Source organism: Plectropomus leopardus, chromosome 13 (genome assembly GCF_026936395.1).
Source record: "Plectropomus leopardus strain MGB_pleo_1.0 chromosome 13, ASM2693639v1, whole genome shotgun sequence".
NCBI lineage: Eukaryota > Metazoa > Chordata > Actinopteri > Perciformes > Serranidae > Plectropomus > Plectropomus leopardus.
This window is the reverse complement of record NC_142188.1, coordinates 10,792,617-10,803,305: the sequence shown is the minus strand read 5'-3', so window position 1 is coordinate 10,803,305 and position 10,689 is coordinate 10,792,617. Positions and strand designations below refer to the sequence as shown.

The window sequence follows — 10,689 nt, the reverse complement described above, 5'->3', positions numbered from 1 at the left end:
AAGGCTGTCCCAGGGCTGAACTTCATGCTTGACCGTCCAATTGAAAAAAAGAGTCACAACATCACTTGTTTCCGGTGGATTTATTGACGGCTCATCAAAGCCCCGGCGAGACAAGAGGTGTAAAATCAACACAATGACCATGCGTATATAATGCTTATATTCATCGAACTGCTTTGAACTCATGATGATAAACTTGAACTCTTCAGTGACAGGAAAAATGGAAATAAATAAAGATGCAGCAGTAACAGAAAATAAATGGGTGAAACATTAACATAGCACAAGCATGAAATGACTTCAAAACTACGAGAGACTATGGCCCTGTGCATACACACTGCTATAGAGATCTGTTGTCCTACTTGTATGGTTAAATGATCATTTATATGTGCTTTGCATTAAAGGGTCACTTCACCCAAAACGACAGAAAAGTATATTTTAAGGCACAAGATAAATGACTTTAAAGGTGTTTTGGTGTCCATCTACATTTATTGTAGGTATAAAATTGGAAATGAAGTCTTTATTTTTTCTCAATGAAGTTATTTCTCTACATAAAAATCTTGAGCTCAAATCTGATCTTTGACTCTTTGGAAGTTAAGGTACTCTGCCTTTGCATTGTCTGCAAAATATCAAAGGGTCATGAAAAGCAAAATACATTACTTCCATTTAACTGATTACTTTGTTGTTGATTATATGCAATATAGTGCATAAGAAAAATCATAACCTCTAAAAAATCTGTATCATGAAACTAACAAGTTACTACAATATGAATAAGATTTATTAATCAATTTGTAGGATTTTTTTCAAAACCACTTTACTTTGATTGCCTTTTGTTGGTACATTACCAACTCTAATCATTAGGACCAAATTATTTATATTCTTATTTGCATTGAATTAAAAACAAAACCTTACATTATAATTTTCTTAATTCTCTAAATTGCAGCAAAGTAGCAACACAGAAGAAACAGTAACCGTGCGTACCCACCAAATGCGATAAAAAATTATTTCATCGCGCCTCAAATGAAATCGCGTCGCGCCGGACGCTCCAGTTTTGACGCTCGTACAAAAACCCCAAAATGGGACTCGACAGCGATTTAAATCGCGCCGCTGCTGAGCCCGCCCAAACAACAACATTTCTTCCGCCATTTCATTCTCTCGTTGACGATCGCTGCACCGCACCTGCTCTGGAGAAGTTCCCAGCGTCGTCTGCGGGCTAGGCGTGAGCTCGGCGAGTTCCACCGTCTCCTGCAACAAGGGACAGGAACTGTCGTACAGCTCTGGGTGAGCGGTGACGGCGACGATAAGCTGCTCCTCCATTGTTTCTGGCGGTTTGATTAGATTTTGCGAGGGAACACCAGGACGTCCATACGTCAGCACGTCGATGACGATCTCAACGCAGATAGGCTGTCGCGGCGCGTCTTCACGCGACGACGCCGCAAAAGTTCAATTATTTCAACTCGAGCGCCGCGAATTTCGCGTCCAACGCGCCGCGCAAACGCGTCCATCGCATCGCCCGGCAAAATGAGGCGTCAAATCGCGTCTTTGCATTGACTTTGTATGTAATCTTGAGGCGCGATCATTTTTAATCGCGTTTAGTGGGTACGCACCGTTACTTCATGCAAAGGTAAACAAAGCAGTGCAGAGCAGTGAACTTGCAGGATTTTTCTTTGGTTTCTTAGAACTTATTGTAGTTAAGGCAAAAACAACCCATATTTTTTTTAAACAGGAAAACAAAAAAACCCCATCAACAACACACAACCCAATCACCAGAAAAAATATTGGCATTTGCTGTTAATCATGCATCAGGGAGTAAATCACTGTTTCTGTGTTAAGGGAGACTCTTACTTCATAGGTAAAGGTTGAGCTTCAAGAGGAGCTACTGTTTGATCTCCCAGGTGCAGGTCAGAGGAAAGTCGCTCATCTTCTCCTTGAACACTTTGTCAAAATCTTCGTTTTGAGCCACTGTGAAGACATTCTTCCAGTCGCCTGCTATACCTGTTCAGACAGAAAAAGTCAGAGATGCTTATTTCTTCTCCACCATTTAATATTTTGTCTGGAAATATAAAACATTGAGTGGACAAACCTTTGCGCATGGTTTCCTTCTTGTAACGGTTAGTTTCAAGTAAGTCCTTGTAGTTTGCTTTGGGGTTGTTCTTCATGTTTTTGAAGGTGGACGCCTCCACAACACGATCAATAGCTTCATCTGTCAAGTCTTTTCCCAGAAAAGCACAAAGCTTAACAACTTCCCCTCTGAGGTCCTGTCAGTCACAGATATATATGGAAATGTTTGTATTTATGCAACATGAGTATATTTTGGATGTTTCTGACATAATGTACAAAACAGAAAATCTCCCAAATCCAACATCTGCAGGAATCTTGTTTGAACATTGTCTGTTGCTAGTCACTGTATGTACACACTTTGCTAAACAGTGCCTTCTTTGGTCAGGGTTGTTATATCCATGCTCTGTGGGCCCATGAATGAATCATTGCTACACTGCTGAATGAAATTATAAAACACAAGTTCCAAAATGTTGGCTGTGTAAAATGCGAATACAACACAATGCCATGATTTCCAAATGTTTTTGTAATCTATATGCAATTAAATACAATACAGAGACAAGATATTTAATGTTCAAACTGAAAAAATGTTAATTGTTTTCTGTTTGTTTGGTTGTTTGTAAATATAAACTCATTCTGAAATTGATGCCTGCAACACAGTCCAAAAAAAGTTGGGACAGGGGTAATGTAAGACATGGAATACTCAAAAAATACCTTTTTATAACTTTCCATGGATTAACAGGTTAGCCAACATAAATTTACAAAGGATGTTACTACACAGGCTCAGGAACACTTAGGAAAATCATTGTCAATAAAAACAGTTCATTACTGCAGCTTCAACTGCAGCCCGTTCTGATTCAAGACTCGTAAAATGGCACTGTTTTCTCTCTTTCCACATAAGAGCACAACGCCCAAAAGGCACCTTTCACATGGGCATGGAATGCCGCTGACATCATAAGTTAAGTTAAGGGTGTGACCAGACAGAACTGGTCGACTGGTTATTCCACACCGACAGACAGACACAGGGCACCTGGCACATCCACCAGATATGCACACAGAAAGTGTCCCTTGACAGAGTGGCCCTGCTGACTTGTCGCGTGTTCATGAAATGCAGCAGGACAGTGTTAGGTTTAAACGCTGCCAGTAACGATGCTTTTGTTTCCTAAACATTACTTAGTGCAGCGTCATTTCAACATGTGCTTGTGCTGACATCCCGCAGACGCAGAACGATACAATTGTAGGTTGTAGGTTTTGGAACAACATATGCTGCCATCCACATGACATATTTTTCAGGGACGTCTCTGCTTATTCCAGCGAGACAATGAGACACATTCTGCACATGTTACAACTTTGTGGCTTCATAGTTAAAGAGTGTAAGTACTAGACTGGCCTGCCTGCAGCCAAGACCTGTCTTCCATTGGAAATGTTATGGCACATTTGATGCGCAAACATTAAATTAAACATTATCAAAACGTTAAATATCTTTACTCTAAACTGTATTTCATTCTATATAGGTTGAAAAGTACTTACAACTAATTGAATTCTGTTTTTTTTCTGCAGTTCAGTTTTCCAGTTTCTGAGGTGTGTATATTATCATGGTCAAATATCCCGTTACACATACAACAAAAAAATTCCCAACCTTCAACATGTCTTCATACTGCACAAAATGGATGTTCAATTGATCTTGTGCTTCGTGATATTCTCGCACATGCTCAAACCATGATCCCATGTAAACTGTAGGAGAAAAGTATGTTTATGTCAGTGCTGAAAATAAATGAAAAATGTGAGTGAGACTAGTATTTGGTTAACAAAACATAACCCCATCATACTGAACCTACCATTACCATCCAGGAACTGCTGAAAGAAATCCTCAAAGCTCCGCGGTGTTTCCAGCATTACCCAACTTTGGGCAAAGTGGTACAAGGACACCAGGACATCTTTGGGGTTTCTTCGAACATACACAACCTAAAGGAAACAGATATGCATGCAGGAGTACAGTTGCATTCAGAGGCATGAGCATCTTTTTGGGGGGAATTCAGCCACACATGGATGCTTGAAACAATGTTTGCATTACTTTGATTTGTTTGTCTTTCACTCCCTGGGGCAACATGTCAGGTGGGAGATGTGAGCCAAAGATCCGAGGATCTGGCCTTTCACGGCAAGGGTTGTCTAAGCTTCTCTCCTCCAGCCAAGGAACCAGTGCCCTGTTGCTCACATCTTCTGCCCAGTCAGGGTGTGCAGCTTCCATAATCTGGACCAGAATCTGCTGCATCCATGCTGTGCCTGCAGAGCCAAATACAAACAAAGCTAAAGCTAAATGCCGTTTCTGGCATTTAGCTTACCCTCACTGATATAAATGTTGTGCACAAAAAACAAAAACATCTGTCAGTATAACGTAACAGCACTACAAAAAGTGCATCCTCGAAAATCATCATAAAGTTGAATCAGCACTTCTATAAAACAAGGACTTCAAACATGGATCTGACTCTCTGTGATGCAGTGTGATTTTGTTGACGAAAACTTTGATGGAAATTGTTTGTCAATGAGCTTTTTTTGATTTTTTGATTTAATTAATTTGCAATCAGTTGCGTGATAAAGAAACTGTCAGTGTTGATTTTAAAGCTAAAAATTACACAGCAAACAACTTACCTGATTTGGGGTACGTAACGAGGAAGAGATCAGTAGGGCAAATCTCAAAATGTTTCAGAGCATCAAGGTCTGAAGGTCTCAATTTCCCCTTGACTAAAAAATTCCTCCTTTTGTACCTGAACAAGTAAGGGTTCACGAAGTCCAGAGATTCCATGGATGCTAAAATAACAAAAATGAACAAATAGATTCAAGAAAGTTCTTTGTTGTATAGTCGAATAAAAACTGTGCAGTATGTTCGTACTTGCACCTCTACAGCAGGTCAGCACGTTAAGAGAAGCATTTGAGGAAATCACACACAATATCTTTCATGGGAATCTTCTGGTTAAAACCAGTTTAGCTGCTTGAGGTATTTGAATATTAAGCACATATTCATTTTTATTGCGCAAGACTGTTGAATGTTAATAACACAGTAAGACTGCAACAGGAAGAAGTATATCAGACTCCTCCTTTGCAGACCAAATCTGTTATAGCACCTTAAGGCATCCAGACTTCTCATACTGCATGCCTGAGCTGCCGAACAGGACAGGTTAAAAAAATAATGATAAAAATAACACAGTAAGACGCGGGCTATAGGCAGTTTAAAATTTTCTGACCACGAATATGCTTCAATGTTGCATTTTAGTAAAGTGATGTGATAAAGACGATAAATAAATTTAATTCAACTTTAGTGCGTTTGATGATGGGGCATCATTGGTGCTTTACAGAGAGGGGATACTGTTTATTGCAGACCCAAAATGCATTCTAAAATAATTTCCATACACCCTGTGACATTATAGGAAAGAAGAAACTACTCCATATTCACCAAGATTATTAAAAATAATAGATATAAAGTAATAATAATAAAAATGTGATGGTATGGCAGAGACTATGTATTTATTTATTTAACCTTTATTTAACCAGAAGTAGTCCCACTGAGATTCAGAACCTCTTTTCCAAACGAGTCCTGTCCAAGATACCAGCACAAAGAAAAGAACAAGTAGACAAAAAACACAACAGCAAAATTTAATTCAATTAGCAACTATGGAGAAGGTTACATATTTTGGACAGGTTTTTTATTCATCCTTTTATTTAATGATTATTAACTTCTAATCATTTCCCACTCAATTTTAAAATGAATTTTCTGGCCATTTTCTTGACACCGTTTCCTAATCCTTTGCTCAGGTTTCTACCAGTTTAAATGCCTGTGAAACGCATTTAAACCTCCCTGGTTTATACCCTCATTGTCAGCCACTATGTTTCCCTCCTTTGCCTGTGCCTGCCATGGATGCATTATCGAGAAGCTGCCCACTCCAGCTGTGTCTTGTTCTCCTGATTAGATCTCTGTGTATATAAACCAGTGTGTTTTGTTCCTTGTCAGTTTGTTTGTAGTCATGGTGTCTTTTTCTGGTCATTTTTCCCTGCATGTGTGGATCTCTCACACTTGTTAAATTTCGTCTGTATTGATCCCTGTGTCCTCTGTGCTTTACTGCTGTGTTCTCAGTTTAGTTTTGGGTTCTTCTCTCTTTATGCCTGCCTGTCCTGGAGATGTTTGACCAGCTGCATTAAAGCTTAATTTTTGTTAAACCATTTTCTCACCTACTGCTCTGATTTTTTTCCCTTGTTCAAACTGAAAATGTAAGATCATTATTATGATCAATGTTATTATTTACCCTTCATTGAGGGGGAATTAAGAATCATTTACAACAATACCCAAAGGTTAGCTATCATTTGCAACAGAAACAAGTACATAAACAACACATTGTCTACAATGCAGCATTCAATTAAGTGTGCGGTGAGCAATTGTTAAACTGATTAGTGTTCTTTGTTCTGCAGTATTACTGTCAAATTCCTTTAAAAAATGGTTGCAGCGAGTTTGGATCTAGCTTCAAAACAGTAACATGGATGACAGAGCAGCACAATTCAACACATTCTCATCCCAACTTGTGAAATATAGTTGCTTAGTGCCATTCACATCTACAGGCTTTAGGTATCCTCCTCCATCTGTTGTGGCAGTTTGTAATCCCCATGTGTACATACAGCATTGCAAAATTGGGATTTTGTGTTGGAATGTGGAATTTACATGGTGTGTAAAACTGCTGTGCTAAAGCAGGAGCTGTGTCACGCGAGGTGGCATACTTTAACACTGATGGGTTTTTTTTTAAGTAGGCCTGTTTTAAAGTGGGTAAAATACTTTTTACTGTCAACCCCCACCAATAGCAATGCAATGCTGAGCTTTTGGGAGCATGCTGACTGTCTTATTGCATGAATACACTTACTAATAAGTATACAGCTCAACTTAAAAAAATACCAAACCACCCCTTTAACAGCAGCATGTTCGCATGCTGCTGTTAGCATGCTGCTGTTAGCAATTACATCACGGCCCTTATTCTGTAATTTTATGCAGATAATTGTGCCTGTAAATAACTTATGGAATGTGCATGTGCCTGCAGATGATAGACAAGTTTTGGACACCCTTAGCAGCACAACCATGCACACACCATTGTGGGCAGGTAAATGTCTTAAGCCTTTTTTGCATATATCTGTGTTTCATGCACGGGATAAGCGATGCCAGTATGTTACTTGGATTTTCTGATATTATTCCCCAAATATGATGTCAAGACTCCACATAACATCCTGGGATCCTTAAATCCATCCCTACTCTTAGCCTGTTGAAAGATTAAAGAAAAAAAAGTTCCTTACTGCATGCTGCCATACATGTCATCCATCTCATCAACTTTTGAGATTTCACTGTTCTGATGGATTTGAGCTTGCTCTTTCTGTGAATGGGTTTCCATGTTATGTTGTTAGATGAGCCTCTCGACTTTGCAACCAAAATGCAGTCAAAACATTCATTTAAAATTTCCACTTCAACCTCCTCAACTGGGACAGAGGCAAAACGGCACATGTCAATTCACACTGGACTAATATTATCCCGTGATCTCTGTGTTTGTCAAAATATGGTAGGCAATTTTCCCTGGAATTTATACTTTACAAATTACTTTGCCGATTCGCACGTGATTGATAATACACCATCACACCAGACATCCCCTGCAATTATTACAAACTTCTGGAAGTCCCCACCTTATACTAGTCCCATGTGAATAGGACTTTAGGGTGGTTTTCTGCCTGATGCAATAACAAAATTGTGTAAATGGGATTGTTTGCGTTACAAATGGCAAAGTACAAGTCGGTGTTTTTTAAATTTTTTACTCAGTGGACAAAGGTGGTAGTGGGAAGCGGTCAGGAGATGTGTGTTTCTGTGTGTGTGTGTGTGTGTGTGTGTGTGTGTGTGTGTTTCGTGGAGTGGGGGGGTCTGTGAAACAGTGAACTGGATGGAAAGGAGCTTCAAAGCGCAGGGAAGAGGTCCCTGGCCCCCCACTGCAGCCTTGTTCACATGAGAATCAATCTGGTGCCAGTGTTTGATGTGAACCGCAGATAAAAGAAACGACACAAAGAATGACAGCAGGGAGATATGGAAAGATGGGGCACAAACAGACAGAGAGATTAATGGGTAAGGCAGATAATAAATGTGGAGGTATGAAGACATGCCAGAGGACTATGTTTACCAATTTATCTGAACAAAACTGGAAAAGCAAGTATATTGAAGCTTATTGAAACACATGAAACCAAGTGATTGACAGAAATACATAAGTAGAAGGACAAAGTGAATGACAGACGCAGCGTTTCAGTCAGTCGGACACGATCCATCAGTCAGTCAGACATCGAAGAGCAAAAGAGGGTTCAAAGCCAGGGTGGTGGACACTAGTGCAGCGTCTCTTTCGCACAGTCTCCGTGACACCAGGAACTCGCATTAGCATCACAATGCAAACTGCATTATCATCATCGCCATCACCATTATCATGAAAAATGAAAATCATATTGAGATTGTAGCAAAGCCTTCAGCCCAGACAGCCTTCAATAAAGGATTCACTCTGGAATGCATATTATCTCTCTGCACTTTCAAAAAATTCACAGAAAACACTCCAAAAAATCATATTGCCCAATGTTAACAAACTGTGTCAAAGTTTGCATATAAGCACAACAATCAATCAGAAACCCCCTTTTAAATGACATGATCAGAGCCAAGAGCTTCCCCCTCTGCTGTCGGTCGTCATGCTCCTCATGAAACAGTGTAGGAATGTTGTTTTATTTGTACTAAGTTGAACAGAAAAGTCAGAGCTCTGTTATCACAGGCTACCCAGGACAATGAGAGGCGGAGAGAGCAGCTTTTGGGTCTTTTCTTGTTTTTATTTCAGTCGAAACAGGCTCTGACACCGTCGTTCTTTCTGCTAATTAAGCTGTTAGAGAGAGGGGCTGGTCTGACAGGGCCCTGCTTGGCGGGGAGGCAAAGAGTCAATGGGCCGAAGCCGAACAGGAGACATTTATGGGCTGCCTTAAGCCATTGTTTCCCCCCACCGAGGATCTTTTCAGGCCGACCGCCTCTGTCTCGGTGACCTGTACAATGAGAAGAATGCCACTCTGAGAACCCAGAGCCGGCCACAAAGAGCAGCCCCGCCGAATGAGGATTTCACGGCACTGGGCCGAATCCGGACGCTGCCAAGATTCCACGGATAGTTCTCACTTCTTCACTCGGAGTCACTCTGTGCGTCTTGATCCTGGAAAGGTGCAGTAATGTTTGGATGTAGATGTTTTCCATATGACACAGTCAGCAGTGGAATGTAACTAAGTACAATTACCTTAGTACCGTACTTAAGTATGAATATGAGGTACTTGTACCTTACTTGAGTATTTTCATCACTTTATACTTTTACTCCATTGCATTTCAGAGGAAAATGTTGTACTTTTTAGTTCACTGCATTTATCTAACAACTTTAGTTACTTGACAAATTAATATTTTTGCATAAAAAAGAGGAGTTCATAAAACATGATGTTTTGTTATAAATTAAAATTACCAAAGAGTTTATATCAGTACAGCTGCAACAGTTGTTAATTATTTAATCAGTCGACTCACATAAAATTAATTATTTTTGATAAACATTTAAGTCTTTTTCTATTTTTTAAATATTATTGAGTTTTTTGGGGGGTTATTTTTTATTTTTTCAATTTTGTTTATAATTTTGGGGGGTTTATATGTTTTTATATAGTTTTCTTTTTAATTTTATATAATTTTAAGTTTTCCATTTTCCCCCCTATTTCCCTTTTTTCCCTGCATTAGATTCTTTTACTTGTAATACTTTAAGTGCATTTCCCTGATTATACTTAATTTACTTAAGTAACATTTTGAATGCAGGACTTTTACTTGTAACAGAGTATTTTCGAGAGGCGCTATTTTATTCTTCGTCCACCACTGGACACAGGTAACAAGACAAAGGGGTGATAAAGCTTGAGCTAAAGCTAACTCAAAGCCCAGCTCATAAATGCACTCCACAGTAATCAAACTATTTTTCTGACAAACTTCCTATTAAAAAAACACCCATGGTGTGTTACAAAGAAGTGTGAAAAGTTTCTTTTCCATCAAAGTGTTTCTCCTCAAGATTATAACAGTATAAATTTCCAATTAATATGCTCAAAAAATCAGATCGGGGCTTTAATCAACTTTTCCAGAACAGCCTCTCTAAGTTTGTCCAGCAGCAGTTGTTTGAGCCACCTGTTCCTGCTACAGAAGCTGTCGCCCAACCTTGCAGATTAAACAGGTGAGATTAAGGCAAAGCTCTGGGCAGCTTGCAGAACATCCCCTAACACAGGCTACAAACACCCCTTCTGTACGTGTGTGTTTGTGTGTGCATGCTCCGGTCCATTTGATGGTCATCCAAGCGTCTCTGTGTGTTTACTTGGACTGCGAGGCAGATCCTTCCTCTCTTGTCGAGTCACACAGCTCTGTCGCTGGCCTGGAGATGAATTTGTGATCTGCTATAGCTGCCGCAAAAAACTTTCTTTTTTTTTCTCAAATTGTGGTTTTCTAGCGACTTAAAACAAACCATTTCTGTGTCAACACCACCTGCTTATGTCTTATCAGTGTGCCAGTTTCTGCTCCTTTAGCAACTGCCA

General features: G+C 39.6%; 1 protein-coding gene across 1 annotated transcript; it reads right to left on the bottom strand.

The window, feature by feature from the left end:
- Window positions 1–1,111: 1,111 nt before the first annotated feature.
- On the bottom strand, window positions 1,112–5,001 carry LOC121954917 (amine sulfotransferase-like). The gene is made up of 6 exons (XM_042502660.2): window positions 4,702–5,001; window positions 4,127–4,335; window positions 3,891–4,017; window positions 3,692–3,786; window positions 2,078–2,252; window positions 1,112–1,989 (listed from the first exon to the last, which is right to left on the bottom strand). Exons 1-6 carry the CDS (start codon window positions 4,853–4,855, stop codon window positions 1,871–1,873), a joined length of 879 nt encoding a protein of 292 aa, XP_042358594.2. The 5' UTR covers window positions 4,856–5,001; the 3' UTR covers window positions 1,112–1,870.
- Window positions 5,002–10,689: the final 5,688 nt, after the last annotated feature.

Bases quoted from the DNA above. Each gene is read 5' to 3' on its own strand.
- LOC121954917 (XM_042502660.2), bottom strand. From the start codon at position 4,855: ATGGAATCTCTGGACTTCGTGAACCCTTACTTGTTCAGGTACAAAAGG. The intron at 4,018-4,126 runs GTAATGCAAACA...TGTTTCCTTTAG, and splicing joins TGAAAGACAAACAAATCAAA to GTTGTGTATGTTCGAAGAAA. The intron at 3,787-3,890 runs GTAGGTTCAGTA...TTTCTCCTACAG, and splicing joins GCAGTTCCTGGATGGTAATG to TTTACATGGGATCATGGTTT.